The following is a 21,888-nucleotide window of genomic DNA, read 5'->3' on the forward strand; positions in this document are numbered from 1 at the left end:
GGTGTCCTGAAAAGACCCAAGATGGACGCCATGGTCTGGTCTGTAGGGAGCCACTGATGTGTGTAAACCAGTACAGGAGCACCTGGTTAAACAGCAGTATGGGACTGGTGTGGGAGTGAGCACTACTTTGCTGCTGGCCTAGTCCTCATTGTCACTAATAGCCCACCACTCTCAAATTTGTTTTAATTCATCTAAGGTTCAGTGCCATATAGGCTGCGTTTACACAGGCAGCCCAATTCTGAATTTCCCCCCACCCCACTAATTGGTCTTTTGACCAATCACATCAGATCTTTTCACATCAGATCTTTTTTAGAGCTGATCTGATTGGTCAAAAGACAGATTAGTGGAAAAAATAACAGAATTGGGCTGCCTGTGTAAACACAGCCAACATAGTATGCTCTTGATCTTTCGCAACATGAAGGTAAAATGAGTGAAAGAGCATCCAGAAAACAAGGATTATAACCAGCTAACTGACAGTGACTCCGAAACCACCAAACAAGAAAACAGGCAGTGGAGAAACATCAGTAACACGACTCTTCCCCTTTTGACTGTTTACTGTTTAGAAGTCTGTGGTTAGTTTAACCACATTCCACGACATGTTTCCACAACTTTGACTGTGTTGTGTAGACTACTAGTTATATTGGCCTATTTAGCGTCACATACTGGAATCCATAGCAGACAGACCGGAACCAATGACCAACCAAAGATGATTAACTACCCAAATAAAGTGAGACTGACTCGGCTTAGCGCTGATGTTAGTGTTTGATATTAGCCTCTCAGATCCGTTTGAGGAAGTGGAGAGCGGAAAACCGTTTGTGTACTCAAGGTGGAGTGTCGTGGTGGCATTTCCTAGCAACCGTGACATTTCGTGGTTTGTCCTTCCATGTTTGAATTATCCAGGATTATCATGCGTTTAATTGTTGAATGAGAATGCAGGCAGTTTGAGCAAAGACACTGGTAACTTCTATGGTTTGAGTGTGCATTGGTTGAGAGTAGTCTACAGCAGTGTCTTTGCTCAAAAATAGACCGTTTCGTTGTAGCCCTTGACAAACACACCTCGTTCAACTCATTGAGGGCTTGATGATTAGTTGACAAGTTGAATCAGGTGTGCTTGTCCAGGGTTACAATACAAATGTTTACCGTTGGGGGTACTGGAGGACAAGGGTTGAGAAACGCTGGTCTACGGTAGCTACTGTAACAGATCAAGAGAACTGCTGCCCCCTGCAGACATTTTCTTGTATTGCATCAGCATCTGATAAAGACTTATTTTACAAAAGTATACAGTAATGAATTTAAAACAGCCTTATAAACATGCTTAATAGGAACATTACACAGTCACTGCTCTGTTAACCATTTGCCCCCCAATATCTCCACATAACTTAACTATCAGACTGACATACATAACCAATGTGAAACCCATTTTTTCACAGACAAACACAGGTACCTTCTCTGCTAGCAAAGTGATTGTCTTCTCAGGCACTTGCGACGATTGAGAGAAAATAAAGCTGCATTTAAACATCGCACATGTCTAGCTCCAATGTCAGACAAAACAATATGAATACCCTATTCAAGTATAATTCAATAATTGCACAACAAAATAGTAATACAATTCTCACACATGCAACTAGCTGCAGTGTTGGAGTGCTGGGGATGATACAAAGATTCCATGAGTTCCATGTGATTTCTGTAATAGCTTCAGCACACCAGAACCTCGCAGAAAGAACGATCAATTGACAACAATAGAATGAAACAGTGTGAAGCAACTCTGTTAAAAAACTTTTTTTAAACGTTCTATTTCTGACAGTTAAGATCAGACTATATTATTGGTTTGAGATTTACCACACTGAACATGAATCCATATCTCTATGGATCAACGGTAAACAAATGTATTTCAGTCCGCGCCTGGATATCTTTATCGGCAATGAATAAGACTTAACAGGGAATTTGACAATCAGTAACCTTTCGTTGTAATCTATTATAAACCTTTTAAACATTTTGGGAGTCTTATACTCTGTCTGAAAAAGAAAGAGACATCAAATTCAGCCCAAGTTTGACATTCAAAATAAAACAGTAAACCACAATTTCACACATACATACTACAATTGTAAATAAGACGAACATACAGGTAACTGCCAAAATAAATAAAACACCAACATAAAGTGTCTTAATAGGGCGTTGTGCCACGAGCCAGAACAGCTTCAATGCACCTTGGCATAGATTCTGGAACTCTATTGGAGGGAATTGTCATCATTCTTCCACGAGAAATTCCATCATTTGATGTTTTGTTGATGGTGGTGGAAAACTCCATCCCCGGTTGAGATCTGGTGACTGAGACGGCCATATGGTTCACATCATTTTCATGCTCATCAAACCATTCAGTGACCACCCGTGCACTGTGGATGGGGGCATTGTCAGCCTGTAGGGCCACAGCCATGGCAGACAGAATTTTGATATATGACCTGAAGCATGATGCGATGTGAATTGCTTAACCCAGGAACCACACCTGTGTGGAAGCACCTGCTTTTAATATACTTTGGATCCCTCTTTTACTCAAGTGTTTCCATTATTTTGGCAGTTACATGTGTCCGCATCTGTTGTATACTAAAAAATTTGTCTCATTTACATACATACTTTATGTGCGCTTAAACCCAGGTCTCACTCTCATCCTGTTTGGGAGGGTATTAAATAGGTGTGCTATCCAGCTACATGAGCAGGCCATCATTCCTCTTCTCTTCTATATTTGTGGGGGAACTTCCTACTTCCTTCTCTTCATCCCACCCTCCTCTTTCCTCACCCATCTGTGGGGGCACCTTTACCGTGAGTGAGTGTAGAGGAGTGGAACTATTGTCCCTTTAACTGCAGGTGTCACAGTGTATCCCTTCGCCCTCGGCGTGTGTCACAGTGAAAGTGTTCCCCCTGCACGCGGGGTCAGTAGCGTCCCCGGCCCCTTCTGGACATGGTGAGGGGTAGTGAGACAGAGGAGAGAGAAGATACTTCCCAGTATAAGCTACGGGACAGGAAAAGCTGGTAGAGGATCACCACCGAGATAGCCTGGCATAGAATCACACCGATTGTCACAACCTAGAAACACAGACACACACAAACATCAACACCAAAAACCTTCCGAATGAGTCAGTACAATATATATATATATATCTATAGAGTGTCGTCCTCTCACCTTTTCTCTCTGATGCTCGTTGAAGATCACAGAGACTAGGACCAGCACAGGGTGGCACAGGAACCAGATAAAACAACCCTGAGAAACAAACTAGTGAGACTGGAATAACCAATCTTATAATGCACTGTAGATGGCACTATAAACGCATGGAAAGGGTTACCAGCTATTCTGTGTTGTATTTCTACGCCTACCTTGGCGAAGCTGAGATAGAAGTCTCTCTTGAGGGCGCTCCTCTCTGTGCTGATGATGGTGTAGAGCACAGAGGCCAGCAACAAGGCCAGGATGATACGTAGAGAAATGAGTAACAGACCTGCTATGCTGCGCTGGGCATGGTAGCTGTGGTGCTCCGTCTCCTCATACTGCTCCCACAGCAGTAGCGCCCCCTAGTGGCCCGGCAGCGACACAGACAGGGAGTCAGTGAAAAGGTATTTAGGTCATTGCTATTGAATGTGTTTTTATTGACTGATCCCAAAGGGGAAATTGAGAGTTAATAAGGGGTTACAGTATTGGTCAGGATAGGGGATGGTGCGAGCAAGGTAGAGGTTAGTGCAAGTAGTAGGGGCTACTGTATCCAGTGAGATGGAAGTCAGGGCTTAGTATTTTGGGGTAAGGGATTAAAGGTCATGGATAGGCTGATGAGGCTCTGACCTGTGTGGCGACCCCTCCCATAGCGAGGGCTTTGGAGGCGGGGGAGGAGTCCCACTGGAGAGGTCTGCTCTGGGGCTTCCTGTTCTTGCTCAGGGTCCAGCCCACACACAGACTCAGCAGCATGTACAGCATGGACACCTGGGATACCATGTCACAGACTGCAGCATGGGAGAACAACAACAGGCAACAGTCAGCACAGTCACAAAGGAAGAACGAAAGACARTACGAAGAAAGAAGCAAGAGCGACAGAGAGTGAGAATACAACACTCACACTCTGCCAAGCTGCCCATGATAGGAATGCCCACTCCATCCCTGGCATACCTGTGGAACGAGAGAGACAGGTGTGTTTTTACACAACAAGACTGATGTTCACTCATCCAAATATCCTGAAATACAGGATAATCCTGTAATACAGTAACTGATGTAAACCTGAACAGGGCTGCTGAAAGGTGACTGTAATAATGACTGGGACTGAGTATCACTCACCTGGCCAGGTGGATGTAGTTGAAGAGGGCAGAGATCCCCTGTAGGACCAAGGCTGTGGAGAGCACCTTCAGCACCGTGTGCATGGGCCCACCCTTTCTCAGGGCCATCCACAGAGGCTGAATGTAGATACAGGACGCCACAAAGTAGGCCAGGATCAGCAGACAGTAGAAACTATGCAGGCCTGGTAGGAGCAGGGGTAGGTAGGAGGGTGGGGTAGAGGGTCAGGGTGCCAGGGGTGGGGAGGACACAATCAGTCAAGCATTCAGTGCAGTCCTGTCTGGAGCCCTGGTCATATCTTAAATTCAGAAGTATAAAATGATGTGTTATGACTAGCAGACACTTAGCAGACGCTTAGCAGACGCTTTCATCCAAAGCGATTTACAGTGCACCAAATGCATATATTAAAGTATGTGCATGTACTGACCTGCTTCCTCAGCGCTGAAGTGTTCCAGGGGGTTGCCTGCCGAGTCAGGGTTGAACAGCAGGATGGTGAAGGTCAGGTCCCCGTGGGCAGGGATGATGCCCCCCTCCCCRCAGGTGTAGCGGTCTGCATACAGCRCCATCCAGGCCGTGGGGGAGTGAAGGTGGGGGATGCTCTGGTTGTGCTCCTCCTCACTCAGAYGGACTGAGCAGAGAGAGGGAAACAACGTTAGGAGGGAGACAAGCCCTAGGCTTTCGCTMAGAGGGCTAATGTGGCCTTAAGTYATGCARACGRCCAAGGTTTGATAACCAGTYGRTTACATWTGCWGATGCAACATACTGCAAGTACATTCAGAATATGTCCTGTAAATGATGGTATTTATGCCACTTCCCCAAATGCCTCTTGTTTATGAATGCATGTTTACTACGAGCCAGCAGGACATGAATGCAAACAACAATACACGTGACAGTCTCAGAGACACACTCACTGGAGAGCTGTGCTTTGGAGAGGCGGTCGTGGCAGCTGAGGTTGTCGATGTCGAAGCCGTCCTCCATCTCCGGGAAGAATAGCAGTCTGGACTCCTTCTCCGTGGCCAGGGGAGCATTCTCCAGCCTGCACACCACCAGACCACTACCCACTGGGGAAGAGAGAGACAGAGGGAGGGAGAGACAAGAGAGGGTGTGAGAGAAGAAGAGGTAGTGGAAGTAGAGGGGAGGAGAGAGAGAAAGAGGACAGGAGGGAAGAGATCTGACAGGACACTAAATCCACCTTTCAGAAGATTGGGTTTCATTCGAACCTACTGAATATGCAGACCGTCTGTGATAAAGAAAGGAGCTCTATTGATTCTAATGTACTGCCTGGCTATCACATTTGGCAACATGTTGTACCCGGGAACAGAATGACATTGCTGATGCTCATGGGTCTGGACTAATGTAAGACTGAACCAACCTATTATTAAGACACTGCATAGACCTATGTGATTTCATCCCAACTCAACAAACATCTTCCAACGATTTCCCGTTTAAGATTGCAATGCACACAGAAAAATACTTTGAGACAATGATGCATAACACCATGCAAGAGATTAGCACTTTCCAGACTAAGAACACATGATCTGTTGCTTCCTTATTTATGTATGTACATAAGCATTGCAACTATAGTCTATATAAAACATCCAATAATAAAACGCATCACGTCATCTTGGTGCATGTGTATCCATCCACACAAGCCTCCCTCCAGAATTTGTCGCTAGCTTCAGACTGCTACACCTACCGTTGTACATGAATTTTGTGATGTACTGTCCATTCTGCTCTCTGGCTGCATCGCTCTTGAAAACTCCCGACACAGTTTTTCCAAATGTAGCTGGAATGCATAGTAAATAGGCTGTAAGTGTGAACATTAACGGATACATTGTCTCCTAAAAGCGACTTATCAAATTAGATATAAAGAATATGATTGTACGACAACAATGAATGGTCTAGTCAAAAAGTTGAGTTCCAGCTGCACTGAACGTTTGATTGATTTAGGTTTTACCTAATCATAAAAGGACCTCTGCCCTACGTTAGATCTGTAAGCCAACCAGAGAGCGATAAAAGGGTGGGCACCAAAACGGACCAACTCAACGCAGGCCTCTGAAACGTGTCAACATTGCCATAAACCGACAAAAGACTGTCGCGAAAGTTGCACATTACATTTTGCTGATGTGGTTTGTACAGTATCAGCTGCTTCTGACATGAACTAGTGACAACACAAACATCTCAGTAATGTTATCTAACTGTTCGTTAACGTGTTGTCGATGTGCTTCGCTTTAGAATGGCCTCAATCACTTAAAATCAGTTCCCGCATATAGTTTATGAGATTATCTCTTGTTTACTCAACAATAAGACACTCTCCAGCACAGGTAAGCTAGTTAGCTAGCTAAGGTGGGCATAATTTATGTCACTAGGAGAGTGCCTTTGGGCTTCAATGAAAACTGAAGATCCAGGAGAAGAGTTGTGAGGAGACATCAACAGGYTGTGCGAGGATGGACTTTGTCAAAACGGTCCTGGTGACTGGAGGGGCAGGTTTCATGTAAGTAACAGTTAGCAAATCATCATCATCATAATGACAATCAGTAGTATTCTGACAAAGACTTAAACAACAGAAAACAAGCAAGTTGAATCTACAATGTATGTCAAATATGAGATTTCATTGCATACAATACATGTTTCATCTGTAACTCTTTCCCAATACAGTGGGTCCCATTTTGTCTGCTCCCTAGTCAACAGGCAYCCAGATTGGCGTATCATCAACTTTGACAATGTRAGTAGGAGCTAAATGTGCTTTCCTGTAAYGACAGATTCAAGCCCTGTTCAAGCTGGGGCCTCTCGTTCCCTTTGCTGCCAAGGTGCAACATAGACATGGAACACTGGTCACTTTAATAATGGAACACTGGTCACTTTAATAATGGAACACTGGTCACTTTAATAATGGAACACTGGTCACTTTAATCATGTTTACATACTGTTTACCCATTTCATATGTATACTACTGTATTATAGTCAAGGTCTATCCTATTCAACTATTGCTGTACATAAACTATTCTATCCTACGTATTCTTCAGATATACTATATATTGTATCCATATACTGTCCATAATTACAGTAGTCCAGCTGTCCATATATATTTATACTCCGGACTCCGACATTGCTCGTCCTAATATTTCTATATTTCTTAATACCATTCTTTTACTTTTTCAGACTTGTGTGTATTGTTAGATATTACTGCACTGTTAGAGCTAGGAACACAAGTATTTCGCTACACCCGCAATAACATCTGCTAAATATGTGTATGTGACCAATAAAATTTGATTTGATTTGACAACACGTTTCACTGCACATATCCGGTGTATGTGACAACAAAATAAAAAAAATTAATAAAAAAACGAAGTGAAGCTTATTTCCTGTACACCCTAACTACTACACTATGTGACTGCAGAATTCCAAGTTGTCATCATTTCCTGGGAGTGACTGTGTAACTTTTCCTGGTCCCATACAGCTGGACTACTGTTCCAATCTCAGGAACCTGGAGTCTGTAGAGGAGAATGAGAACTACACCTTTATCAGGGTGAGAGAACTGCCAAGTCCTACTGTTATGTAACATCACTGTATATGGAGTGCCAGTGTTACGAGACAGGGATGTCCTCTCTCCCCTCCTGTTTGCACTGGCAATTGAACCGCTTGCAGAAATAATTAGACAGAACTCAAATGTAACAGGTATCCGTATTGATAAACATGAATATGAACTAATTTGCTGACGATCTTCTGATATACCTGACTAATATTTGGAACTCAATGTCCCCCTTGTTCAAAATGTTTTCGGAATACTCAAAAATCTCAGGATATGAAATTAACATTGAAAAAAACTGAAATAATGGCATTTAGAAAAATAATAACTCATGAACTACAGCAATCCTTTGTGGACCACAAAAAATATGAAATACTTAGGATGCTTAATAAGTGACAACAAATATATAAAGTTAACTTTATTCCATTACTCAACAACATGAAAGCAGATCTAATTAAATGGAACAATCTCCCCATAGATTAACCTCTTTAGAATGGCATGGCTCCCAAAGTTTTATATTTTACTGAACAAAAATATGAACGCAACATGCAACAATTTGAAAGATTATGCTGAGTTAGAGTTCATGTAAGGAAATCAGTCAATTGAAATGAATTCATTAGACCCGAATCTATGGATTTCACATGACTGGGAGTACAGATATGCATCTGTTGGTCACAGATGCCTTAAAAAAAGGTAGGGGCGTGGATCAGAAAACCAGTCAGTATTTGGTGTGACCACCATTTGCCTCATGCAGCATGACACATCGTCCTCACAAAGAGTTGATCAGGCTGTTGATTTTGGCCTGTGGAATGTTGTCCCACTCCTCTTCAATGGCTGTGCGAAGTTGCTGGATATTGGCGACAACTGGAACACGCTGTCGTACATGGCGATCCAGAGTACCCAAACATGCTCAACGGGTGACACGTCTGGTGAGTATGCAGGCCATGGAAGAACTTGGAAATGTTTTGCTTCCTGGAATTTTGTTCAGATCCTTGCGACATGGGGCCGTGCATTGGACTCCATAGTGGCGCAGTGGTCTAAGGCACTGCATCTCAGTGCAAGAGGCGTTACTACAGTCCCTGGTTCGAATCCAGGCTGTATCACATCTGTCCGTGATTGGGAGTCCCATAGGACAGCGCACAATTGGCCCAGCGTCGGCCGGGGTAGGCCGTTATTGTAAATAAGAATTTGTTCCTAACTGACTTGCCTAGTTAAATAAAGGTACAAATAAAATCAAAATTATCCTACTGAAATATGAGGTAATGGCGGCGGATGAATTGCACGACAATGGGCCTCAAGATCTTGTCATGGTATCTCTGTGCATTAAAATTGCCATTAATAAAATGCTATTGTGTTCGTTGTTTGTAGTTTATACCTGCCCATACCATAACCCCACCGCCACCCATGGGGCACTCTGTTCACAACGTTGACATCAGCAAACCACTCACCCAAATGACTCCATACGTGTGGTCTGCAGTTGAGGCCAGTTGGACGTACTGACAAATTCTCTAAAACAACATTGGAGGCGACTTACGGTAGAGAAATGAACATTCAATTATCTGGCAACAGCTCTGGTGGACAGTCCTGCAGTTAGCCTGCCAATTGCATGCTCCCTCAACATCTGTGGCATTGTGTTGTGTGACAAAACTGCACAATTTAGAGTGGCCTTTAATTGTCTCCAGCACAAGGTGCACCTGTGTAATGACCATGCTGTTTAATCAGCTTCTTTATATGTCACATGTCAGGTGGATTATCTTGGCAAAGGAGAAATGCTCTCTAACAGGGTGCACAAATGTGTGCACAACATTTGAGAGAAAAAAGTTTGTTGTGGGTATGGAACATTTCTCTGATCTTTTATTTCAGCTCATGAAACATGGGACCAACACTTTACATACATATATTTTTGTTCTGTGTATTTTCAGTTATATACCAATTACCCCACTGAAGACATTATTTACAAATGTATACTCGGCCATAACAGACTTCATGTGGGCAAATACCACTGAATAAAAAGGATAGTTTAACATCTTCCTAAGTCTGAGGGTGTTTTTTAACTTTCCAGATTTGGAATTGTATCAACTCGCCACCCAAGGCTTTTACTTGCAACATGTTGTTAAATACACTAAAGAGGAACAATGGGTACATATTGAAGATGCGCATGCTCATCCCCATATTTTTTTTACGTGTCTGTTTTCAAAGGCTGGAGCTAAGAACATGAACAACTTCCTAGTTAACAACACTGTGACAACATGGAAGAACATGAAATGGATTCTACAGGAACCAATTTCACTCCCTCTGGAACAATCCTTGGACAGCTTTTCAGAATTCACTGATAAATTGGCCCACATGGAAAACTAAAGGCATAGAAACCGTAAATTACATGGTAATAGGAAATACAATTATTTCCATGACAGAATTAAAAATACATTTTGGACTGACCAATGTATACAATTTTAAATAAATGCAACTTAAAGTTTTATATTTGAACTTCTACTTTTAAAAATCCACCTTTCTAGAAACAAGTCTCTCACCATTGCCGCTTGCTATAGACCACCCTCTGCCCCCAGCTGTGCTCTGGACACCATATGTGAACTGATTGCCCCCCATCTATCTTCAGAGCTCGTGCTGCTAGGTGACCTAAACTGGGACATGCTTAACACCCCGGCCATCCTACAATCTAAGCTTGATGCCCTCAATCTCACACAAAGTATCAATGAACCTACCAGGTACAACCCCAAAGCCGTAAACACGGGCACCCTCATAGATATCATCTTAACCAACTTGCCCTCTAAATACACCTCTGCTGTTTTCAACCAAGATCTCAGCGATCACTGCCTCATTGCCTGCATCCGTAATGGTTCTGCGGTCAAACGACCTCCCCTCATCACTGTCATACGCTCCCTGAAACACTTCAGCGAGCAGGCCTTTCTATTCGACCTGACCCGGGTATCCTGGAAGGATATTGACCTCATCCCGTCAGTAGAGGATGCCTGGTTATTCTTTAAAAATGCCTTCCTCACCATCTTAAATAAGCATGCCCCATTCAAGAAATGTAGAACCAGGAACAGATATAGCCCTTGGTTCTCTCCAGACCTGACTGCCCTTGACCAGCACAAAAAGATCCTGTGGCGTTCTGCATTAGCATCGAACAGCCCCCGTGATATGCAACTTTTCAGGGAAGTTAGGAACCAATATAAACAGGCAATTAGGAAAGCTAAGGCTAGCTTTTTCAAGCAGAAATTTGCTTCCTGCAACACAAACTCAAAAAAGTTCTGGGACACTGTAAAGTCCATGGAGAATAAGAGCACCTCCTCCCAGCTGCCCACTCCACTGAGGATAGGAAACTCTGTCACCACCGATAAATCCACTATAATTGAGAACTTCAATAAGCATTTTTCTACGGCTGGCCATGCTTTCCACCTGGCTACCCAAACCCCGGTCAACAGCCCTGCACGCCCCACAGCAACTCGCCCAAGCCTCCCCCATTTCTCCACCCAAATCCAGTTAGCTGATGTTCTGAAAGAGCTGCAAAATCTGGACCCCTACAAATCAGCCGGGCTAGACAATCTGGACCCTTTCTTTCTAAAGTTATCTGCCAAAATTGTTGCAACCCCTATTACTAGCCTGTTCAACCTCTCTTTCGTGTTGTCTGAGATTCCCAAAGATTGGAAAGCAGCTGTGGTCATCCCCCTCTTCAAAGGGGGACACACTCTTGACCCAAACTGCTACAGACCTATATCTATCCCACCCCGCCTTTCTAAGGTCTTCGAAAGCCAAGTTAACAAACAGATTACCGACCATTTTGAATCCCACCGTACCTTCTCCGCTATGCAATCTGGTTTCAGAGCTGGTCATGGGTGCACCTCAGCCACGCTCAAGGTCCTAAATGATATCATAAGCCCCCCCCGCCCGGCATCGATAAGAAACAATACTGTGCAGCCGTTTTCATCGACCTGGCTAAGGCTTTCGACTCTGTCAATCACACATCCTTATCGCAGACTCAACAGCCTTGGTTTCTCAAATGATTGCCTCGCCTGGTTCACCAACTACTTCTCCGATAGAGTTCAGTGTGTCAAATCGGAGGGCCTGTTGTCCGGGCCTCTGGCAGTCTCTATGGGGGTGCACAGGGTTCAATTCTTGGGCCGACTCTCTGGTATACATCAATGATGTCGCTCTTGCTGCTGGTGAGTCTCTGATCCACCTCTACGCAGACGACACCATTCTGTATACTTCTGGCCCTTCTTTGGACACTGTGTTAACTACCCTCCAGACGAGCTTCAATGCCATACAACTCCTTTCGTGGCCTCCAACTGTTCTGAAATACAAGTAAAACTAAATGGATGCTCTTAAAACCGATCGCTGCCCGCACCTGCTTGCCCGTCCAGCATCACTACTCTGGACGGTTCTGACTTAGAATATGTGGACAACTACAAACCTAGGTGTCTGGTTAGACTGTAAACTCTCCTTCCAGACTCACATCAAACATCTCACCAATCCAAAATTAAATCTAGAATTGGCTTCCTATTTCGCAACAAAGCATCCTTACTCATGCTGCCAAACATACCTCGTAAAACTGACCATCCTACCGATCCTCGACTTTGGCGATGTCATTTACAAAATAGCCTCAACACTCTCTCAACAAATTGGATGCAGTCTACAGTGCCATCCGTTTTGTCACCAAAGCCCCATATACTACACCACTGCGACTGTACGCTCTCGTTGGCTGGCCTTGCTTCATACTCGTCGCCAAACCCACTGGCTCCAGGTCTACAAGACCCTGCTAGGTAAGCCTGCCTTATCTAGTTCGCTGGTCACCATAGCAGCACCCACCCGTAGCACGTGCTCCAGCAGGTATATCTCACTGGTCCCCCCAAAGCCAATTCCTCCTTTGGCGCCTCTCCTTCCAGTTCTCTGTTGCCAATGACTGGAACGAACTACAAAAATCACTGAAACTGGAGACACTTATCTCCCTCACTAGCTTTAAGCATCAGCTGTCAGAGCAGCTTACACATCACTGCACCTGTACATAGCCCATCTGTAAATAGCCCAAACAACTACCTCATCCCCTACTGTATTTATTTATTTATCTTGCTCCTTTGCACCCCAGTATTTCTACTTTGCACATTCATCTACTGCACATCTACCATTCCAGTGTTTAATTGCTATATTGTATTTACTTCGCCACCATGGCCTATTTATTGCCTTACCTCCCTTATCTCACCTAATTTGCACACATTGTTTATAGACTTGTTTTTCTACTGTATTATTGACTGTATGTTTGTTAACTCTATATGTAACTCTGTGTTGTTGTATGTGTCGAACTGCTTTGCTTTATCTTGGCCAGGTCGCAGTTGTAAATGAGAACTTGTTCTCCACTTGCCTACCTGGTTAAATAAAGGTGAAATAAAAAAAGATCTCAACATTTTGACCTGAAAGCTTTTGGACATCAGAGCAATATTGAGGGAATCCTATTTGAGTCAAGAAAAGATACTCATATGAAAGGTAATATATACAAAACCTTGCACACAAAAAAGCCTATTGAACTAACAATCTCTTAGAAAAAATATATATAACTATTGGAACCAAGACTTAAAAATAACTGACATTGGCACAAGATGGAGGGAGTGTTAGAACATAACGAACCAAATTACAATTATTGACAATATACGCTTAATCCAGTATAAACTAATGTATACAATGTGTTATACAAGAGACAAAATTCACAAATTCTACAGCACAACGGCAGAGTAATGTCTTAAGTGTAAAACTAACAATGGCTCAATAATTCATGCCTTCTGGGAGTGCTATGGTCCAAAGGTTATGGGTGAAGTTAGAAAGCTAGTTGTCAGAAGTTGTACAATGTAAGTTTACTTTTAATCCGTCTTTCTGCATATTTCAAGACATGGTATATAGGAGTGCGGTGAGATACCGAATGGGTTGGACAATTATATTGAATAAACTATTACTTAAATACTGGCAGTCAAATGATACTCCAACTTTAAGAGAATGGAAGAATCAAATGCTTTATTATTTAAATATTGAAAAAAATCTGTCTTGGACAGAAACAAAATGGGAACATATTTGGGTCTGAGTAAGTATGATGTGATCAGTGTTTTGAAATGTATGAATGTTAAGTTGTTTATTGTTTTTGCCTATGTATGTTTTTGTTTATTGTTAAAAAATCATAAAGACTGTTAGCTTGAATATGTGTCATGTTTTGTCCCTTTTCTTTAACAGGGGGATATATGCAATCCATGCTTGTTAAAACACATGTTTGCCACAGAAAACATCGACATCGTCTTTCACTTTGCGGCTCAAACACATGTTGGTAAGAAATTACGTTTTACTGTTTAGATTGTGTTGTTACCATGCCAAAACAATCAAAGGCATTGTTGACAACACTCAGTGACCCATAGAGCAAGACATTCATCCATATGTTTCTGTGCCCCCTTTTCAGAGACGTCCTTCGTATGGCCGTCCAGATACCACATGGTGAACGTGGAGGGGACAAGGGTGCTACTGAAAGCAGCTTTTGAGGCCAAGGTGGAGAGGTTTATTTACATTAGTACAGATGAGGTGTACGGAGAGAGTCTGTATAAGGTCAGTCCACTCATATCATTTTCACTGATATCCTGACATAATTATCATAACTTTTTGTAAGGTGTATGCCACATTTACATTTGAGCTCCAAGTTTTTGAATGCCACTTCTCAACTTCTTTTGCCACTTTTTAAGGTTCTTTGTCTGCAGTACTGTCAGTCCCCGGTGTTAAAAGCGGTCTCTTTTACCCCCATGTAGGAATTAGATGAAACCAGCCCAAGAAGACCCAACAACCCATATTCTGTGTCTAAAGCAGCTGCTGAGTGTCTTGTATTGTCCTACAGGGAGAGACACAAGGTAGTAAATACTGTCAACAGACATACCACAATTATAACCAAGTTTTTCTGTGAGGCATGTACACATTTTTGTATTATTTTGTATTAATATTTGGCTTTTTCTTTCAGTTTCCTGTTATAATAACAAGGAGCAATAATGTATATGGACCCAGACAGTACTTGGAGAAGGTCAATATAGTATCTATATTCTATATCAGTGGTTCCCAACCTTTTTCGGTTACTGTACCACCAACTGAATCTTGCTCTGCCCGGAGTACCTCTGAAGTACCCCTAGGGGTCCTAGTACCCCTGGTTGTGAACCACAGTTCTATATATTTATTTTGTGTGTCTGGTCTTTTAAGATGTCTCAAATGGGTTTTTTTTACCCCCAGGTTATTCCAAAATTCGTGTCCTTCCTTCAGCTGAACAAAAAATGGTAAATACTTATACTTTAAGAGAGCACTGACATCATCCCAGACTATGTAGACATGTCTTACTTCATATGTTATTGTTTCAAATAAAGCCTACATATCCCATGCTCTTCTTTGCCACAGTACCATCCAAGGGACCAGCCCCCAATCTCGCCACTTCCTGTACGTGGATGATGCCATTGAAGCATTCCACACCATCCTGGAGAGGGGGGTGGTGGGAGAAACCTACAACATCGGGACCGACTTCGAGATATCCATCATTCAACTAGCCAGAGAACTTATCAAGATGGTAGGATGTCCATCATTCAACTAGCCAGAGAACTTATCAAGATGGTAGGATATCCATCCATTGCAGCTCGCCCAGAAGAAACTTATCAAAGATGGTAGGATATCCATCATTCAACTAACCAGAGAACTTATCAAGATGGTAGGATATCCATCATTCAACTAGCCAGATAACTTATCAAATGGTAGGATATCCATCCTTCAGCTAGCCAGAGAACATATCAAGAGGTAGGATGTCCATCATTCAGCTAGCCAGAAAACTTATCAAAATGGTAGGATATCCATCATTCAACTAACCAGAGAACTTATCAAGATGGTAGGATATCCATCATTCAACTAGCCAGATAACTTATCAAGATGGTAGGATATCCATCATTCAACTAGCCAGAAACTTATCAAGATGGTAGGATATCCATCATTCAGCTAGCCAGAGAACTTATCAAGATGGTAGGATGTCCATCATTCAGCTAGCCAGAGAACTTATCAAGATGGTAGGATGTCCATCATTCGCTAGCCAGAGAACTTATCAAGATGGTAGAATATCCATCATTCAGCTAGCCAGAGAACTTATCAAGAGTGGTAGGATATCCATCATTCAGCTAGCAGAGAACTTATCAAGATGGTAGGATATCCATCATTCAACAACCAGAGAACTTATCAAGATGGTAGGATGTCCATCATTCAGCTAGCCAGAAAACTATCAAGATGGTAGGATATCCATCATTCAGCTAGCCAGAGAACTTATCAAGATGGTAGGATGTCCATCATTCAGCTAGCCAGAGAACTTATCAAGATGGTAGGATATCCATCATTCAACTAACCAGAGAACTTTATCAAGATGGTAGGATATCCATCATTCAGCTAGCCAGAGACTTATCAAGATGGTAGGATCCATCATTCAGCTAGCCAGAGAACTTATCAAGATGGTAGGATATCCATCATTCAGCTAGCCAGAGAACTTATCAAGATGGTAGGATTCCATCATTCAGCTAGCCAGAGAACTTATCAAGATGGTAGGATGTCCATCATTCAGCTAGCCAGAGAACTTATCAAGATGGTAGGATATCCATCATTCAACTAACCAGAGAACTTACAAGATGGTAGGATATCCATCATTCAGCTAGCCAGAGAACTTATCAGATGGTAGGATGTCCATCATTCAGCTAGCCAGAGAACTTATCAAGATGGTAGGATATCCATCATTCAGCTAGCAGAGAACTTATCAAGATGGTAGGATATCCATCATTCAGCTAGCCAGAGAACATATCAAGATGGTAGGATGTCCATCATTCAGCTAGCCAGAAAACTTATCAAGATGGTAGGATATCCATCATTCAACTAACCAGAGAACTTATCAAGATGGTAGGATATCCATCATTCAACTAGCCAGAATACTTATCAAGATGAGGATGTCCATCATTCAGCTAGCCAGAGAACTTATCAAGATGGTAGAATGTCCATCATTCAGCTAGCCAGAGAACTTATCAAGATGGTAGGATGTCCATCTTTCAGCTAGCCAGAAGAACTTATCAAGATGGTAGAATATCCATCATTCAGCTAGCCAGAGAACTTATCAAGATGGTAGGATATCCATCATTCAGCTAGCCAGAGAACTTTCAGATGGTAGGATATCCATCATTCAACTAACCAGAGAACTTATCAAGATGGTAGGATGCCATCATTCAGCTAGCCAGAAACGTATCAAAGATGGTAGGATATCCATCATTCAGCTAGCCAGAGAACTTATCAAGATGGTAGGATGTCCATCATTCAGCTAGCCAGAGAACTTATCAAGATGGTAGGATATCCTCATTCAGCTAGCCAGAGAACTTATCAAGATGGTAGGATGTCCATCATTCAGCTAGCCAGAGAACTTATCAAGATGGTAGGATATCCATCATTCAGCTAGCCGAGAACTTATCAAGATGTTGGGATGTCCATCATTCAGCTAGCCAGAACTTATCAAGATGGAGGATGTCCATCATTCAACTAACCAGAGAACTTATCAAGATGGTAGGATGTCCATCATTCAGCTAGCCAGAGAACTTATCAAGATGTAGGAATATCCATCATTCAACTAACCAGAGAACTTATCAAGATGGTAGGATGTCCATCATTCAGCTAGCCAGAGAACTTATCAAGATGGTAGGATGTCCATCATTCAGCTAGCCAGAGAACTTATCAAGATGGTAGGATGTCCATCATTCAGCTAGCCAGAGAACTTATCAAGATGGTAGGATGTCCATCATTCAACTAACCAGAGAACTTATCAAGATGGTAGGATATCCATCATTCAGCTAGCCAGAGAACTTATCAAGATGGTAGGATATCCATCATTCAACTAGCCAGATAACTTATCAAGATGATAGGTGAAGTGTGTGTCTGGTCACTCTGTAGTCCTCTTTACTGAGCCACTGAAAGACATCTGCTAATAGTGTGTGTTACAGGTCAGGCATGTACCTGATGCAGAACTGGACGACTGGCTGGAGTTTGTGCCTGACCGGTGAGTGAAGTATAAGGGGATCACACTAAACACTTTGAGCCTTTACTTCCTTTGAGCATGTCTTTGCCATGGAAACCAGTGTGTGAAAGGCAGGCTGTGTGATTGGCTCCTAAGACACTGACATTGTTGAACCTCTCACCCACCCAAGGCCAGTGGTTGACCTGAGGTACCCTGTGAACTGTGAGAAGCTGTGGAGGCTGGGCTGGAAGCCTGCAGTGTCATGGTCAGAGGGCATCAGAAGGACAGGTACAGTACATGAACACATTACTCTATGGATTCCTTAGATTGACTTTCATATATATTTTAGCACAAGGGGTGAATCTCTAAAGTGTCCTCTCCTTCATTTGTTATACAGTCAAATGGTACCAAGAGAATCCAGACTTCTGGCCAGATGTCAAACCAGAAGACCAACCAATTACCTTTCAGCCCGATACCAATAAGCACATAGATCGTCTTCCTGTATTCGTGGTCACCAACCCTGTTCCTGGAGCTACAGGGTGTGCTGGCTTTTGTTCCAGCCCTGGTTCAATTAATCAGTCTTAATAAGGGTTGTTGACCTCCACTAGTCAAACCTTCATCTCAATCACTGTGGGTGTGCAAGGGAACACTTATTTTTGTAAATGTTTTACTAATGAAGGTGGAATGTAATATATTTATCATAGTCAATAAATAACTTTATAGCGCAGGCTTGAATGTTGAATATTAAACTCCGGATTTGCAAAGACAAAATACAAAAGTTGGTTAAGTATTCTCAAGTCAAAACTTTTAATTTTGGTAAAATCATACAATAAATGCACAGGTGTTTTCTCGTGCAGKGCACAGCCTCTAAACTAGTACATAAAGCAAATACAAACTAGTGGGCGACTCAGTGGCGTTCAGGGGAGTGTCTGGCCAGCCGAAAGCTCTCCAACCTCTCCTCTCTGCAGCTTCACATTTCCATTCATACTTTTCATCCAAACCTTTACTTTTCAGACTCAGTCAGCCAATGATCCAGCTAAGACTCACCACACACACTCCACAGAACAGAGGCCCAAATATGCAAATACAACAGAGCAGAACCACATGTTTTTTTCTCTTAAGATTGCCATGTGCCAGACAGTCACTGGGGGAGGAAAAAACCTCAAAAACAAGGAAAAGCAAATTGAATTGGAGAGAATCTGGACACCTCTTGCACTGGTACAATATTTTTTAGAAAATGTTATCACTTTTATCCAAACCTTGGCATTGGTTGTTTGTTTCGAATTTTGTTCGCCAATTAAACGTTAAGGTTGATTAGACGGTGTGGCCATGTGGCCAGTACTACTAGAAGTAACAGGTGTGGATTTTGATTGAGTCCAATATGACTGACATTAAAAAGCTCACACTACCCCGAAAAATATAAATTTCCACGCATACCGGTGACATTCAACATTCAAGTGCCAGTGTTTTTGTACTGTCTTTTGGTCAAGTTTCTTAAACTATCACTTTAGGCTTATAAAAATAAATATTTCTCAAAAATGCTTAATAAATTACACAAACTAGCAGCAAAAGTAGAATCTAGTAATCTGTGTGCAAATAGCTCAATTCTCAGACTGCTACTGAACTAACCCCTGGTCCCAAATAAATCCTGGTTTAAATAGTGATAACCCTTCCCCTTTCGTAAACAAGCTGCGTTTTTCACAATCTCCTCACACACAAAATTCGGAAGCTTTAAGGACACACACTCAAGACATTTATATAAAACTCTAGATGTGCAATAAAATGTTTTTTTGGAAAACTTGATGGCCGTTAAGTAACATCACAAAGGGGCCTAGACCTAACTTAGGTAGCACCATTCAATCTGAAGTTAACACAATACCGTCAGTGCATCTGCTTCATAACCACCTCACTGTTATTGATTCAAATGTCAAGGCACAACAGACACTGAGAATATATACCTATTGCACTTAAAATGCCATTTTCTTGCCAACGTTGGGCCTCCCTCCTATATAAGGAGGAAGCCTGGATGCCAGCTATAGTAGTAAACTGGCCAGCTATAGTAGTAAACTGGCCAGTGGTTTTACATAATACACCAAGGCGGCCCAACCCTACAAAGGGAAGAATAGCTGCATTGGTTCTGTCAGAAATGAAGGATAGATAAAGCACCCCCGTCTTTGGCCGGGTCGCGTGGGCTAGATTCACCAGCCAGCATACACAGGAAAACCTCATTGCCTCTTAAAATGGTGCACTGGTAAATAAACTGCACTTCCCATCACTCTTTGCTACGTGTGCAATTCAGTTTGCTCGCCTGTACATTGCTGACCCTTAACCCTTAACTTCTGATCTTCCTACGCTCTCCGAGGAGGAAGAGCTTGTGTCTTTAAACAGTTAACCCGAGAATGTCCTTCGGATTCGAACGCAGCTTGAAAAAGAGAACTAAATTAAAAGGTGTAAGAGAACGACATTTTGTAATGAAATAAAAGCCTGCTGCAGAATTTCCTTTTGCATTTTTTCTTTAAACTCCTTGACCAAAAAACAACAACACTTGCATGCGTATTTCATCCCAGGATGGCCTTGACAAAGAGCAAAGCCACCCAGGTTACTGTGTGGTCCTATGGCAACCATTCGAACTTCACTTTCTATATGGCAAGYGCTGTTTTAGAATTGACAATTTTAAGAAACATTCTCTCAGAAGGATGGATATTTGTCAATTGCCATCCTCCAAAATGTTTAAGTAAAAAAGCTCAATCAAAAACTAAATTCACCCACCAGGCAGCTAGAAGAAGTTGCTTCACTAGGTGCCACAATGCCAAGTCAATTTTTAAGTGGGGAACTGAACTTTTGAGCATCGACTTACTCAAATAGCTTGTATGTATGGACATACCATTTAAATATTCAATTTTAAAATYGTACAACTGGAATGGCTCATTTAGTGAAGACTACCATATTCCTCTCCAGGATAGAGTGAGCGAAAAATATTTTGAACTCTTTTTTTCCCCCTTGAAGTGCACTTTTGTCACACAAGGGTTTGAAAACCTATAGTGGAATTCTCATAGGATGGCTGCAACATGAGGTCGGACTTGAGCCATCAGATTACCCTGTGACAAATTTGAAGCTCAAATGGACAAATGACTCACTCAAAAGTCATGTCATCTCAGTGTTTGCCAAGGTTTGATATTTAGTTCAAGCTTATTTTGTTTTCCTTCCGAATAAAATAACAAAACMACGTTTAAACCCCAAAACAAAAAATATATAATTTAGTTCTTRTTGGCCAGGTTTTAGCCAGTTATGACACTTAAAAGAAAATACAGATAAAACAATCTAATTGTTAAAGGCACAGTACATTTACAAACAAATGATCCTCAGTTTGTTTTGTTACAAAGAAAGAAAAAGCAGTTGTAGTGAAAAAAAAGAAAGAACTGCAAGTCCCAAGATCCTAAATACGCTATAGTCACTACGGGCGACCACACGATGATTCCAGAGCCTGGCGGTGCCATGTTTCTTTAGGAATCGCTCAGTGGCTCCAGCTTTCCTCTTGGTCAGCTGTCCTCTCGGTCCCCYGTCTCTCAGCTCCATTTTTTGGAAAAGCGGTCAGAGAATCACAGCTGGTAATGTACTGCAGTCTGTTTAGAAGCTACACGGGGGTTTCTATAGTCTGGCTTAGGTTACACATGTGGTTTCCTTATCAGTGAGTTTGGCGTGGCGCGACCCACTGCGATGGTGGGGGGAGGAGGGAGGTGTAGGTAGAGGGGGATAGGGTTGGAGGGATGTTTAGTTRCCCCACCAGTCCACTCCCCCCTGATGAGAGTAGTTTCCTCCATAGCCGTCACTGCTGTAGAAGTTGCCTCCAAAGCCACCTGTGATGTGGGGGGGGGGGGAATCAGGACAGTGTTAAAAGGAGAATAAGGACTGTGTTGGAGCATGGTTGGAATTAAACACTAACTCTTGGACTTGTGTCCTAAGAATTGTAGGATAGACCAACAGTAATATTTACACCCA

At 42.4% G+C, this 21,888-nt stretch overlaps 2 protein-coding genes and 1 pseudogene across 6 annotated transcripts; 1 reads left to right on the plus strand and 2 right to left on the minus strand.

The window, feature by feature from the left end:
- Positions 1-255: 255 nt before the first annotated feature.
- Positions 256-6,295, minus strand: gpr180 (G protein-coupled receptor 180). The gene is made up of 9 exons (XM_024139873.2): positions 6,006-6,295; positions 5,221-5,370; positions 4,737-4,937; positions 4,313-4,493; positions 4,098-4,147; positions 3,827-3,984; positions 3,370-3,561; positions 3,179-3,256; positions 256-3,081 (listed from the first exon to the last, which is right to left on the minus strand). Exons 1-9 carry the CDS (start codon positions 6,142-6,144, stop codon positions 2,929-2,931), a joined length of 1,302 nt encoding a protein of 433 aa, XP_023995641.1. The 5' UTR covers positions 6,145-6,295; the 3' UTR covers positions 256-2,928.
- Positions 6,296-6,388: 93 nt separating this feature from the next.
- Positions 6,389-20,384, plus strand: LOC112072463 (dTDP-D-glucose 4,6-dehydratase). Of its 5 annotated transcripts, none has more exons than XM_024139874.2 (12): positions 6,389-6,803; positions 6,968-7,034; positions 7,770-7,838; positions 14,076-14,166; positions 14,296-14,438; positions 14,636-14,734; positions 14,842-14,901; positions 15,105-15,148; positions 15,267-15,432; positions 17,864-17,931; positions 18,080-18,177; positions 18,287-20,384. In XM_024139874.2, the coding sequence occupies exons 1-12, from the start codon at positions 6,757-6,759 to the stop codon at positions 18,472-18,474; spliced, it is 1,140 nt and encodes a 379-aa protein (XP_023995642.1). In that variant the 5' UTR covers positions 6,389-6,756; the 3' UTR covers positions 18,475-20,384. The 5 variants fall into 5 exon arrangements, with proteins under 5 accessions (XP_023995642.1, XP_023995645.1, XP_023995644.1 ...); XM_024139876.2 differs by having other exon boundaries at positions 6,390-6,803; positions 17,876-17,931; XM_024139877.2 differs by lacking the exon at positions 14,842-14,901.
- LOC112072464 (ATP-dependent RNA helicase DDX3X-like) overlaps positions 18,673-21,888 on the minus strand; it is a 31,186-nt pseudogene continuing 27,970 nt past the window's right edge.

This window comes from Salvelinus sp. IW2-2015, unplaced genomic scaffold (assembly GCF_002910315.2).
Source record: "Salvelinus sp. IW2-2015 unplaced genomic scaffold, ASM291031v2 Un_scaffold1937, whole genome shotgun sequence".
NCBI classification, from domain to species: Eukaryota; Metazoa; Chordata; class Actinopteri; order Salmoniformes; family Salmonidae; genus Salvelinus; species Salvelinus sp. IW2-2015.

What these genes read in the sequence shown, in the direction of transcription:
- LOC112072463 (XM_070439814.1), top strand. Translation starts at nt 10,488, where the DNA reads ATGCTTAACACCCCGGCCATCCTACAATCTAAGCTTGATGCCCTCAAT.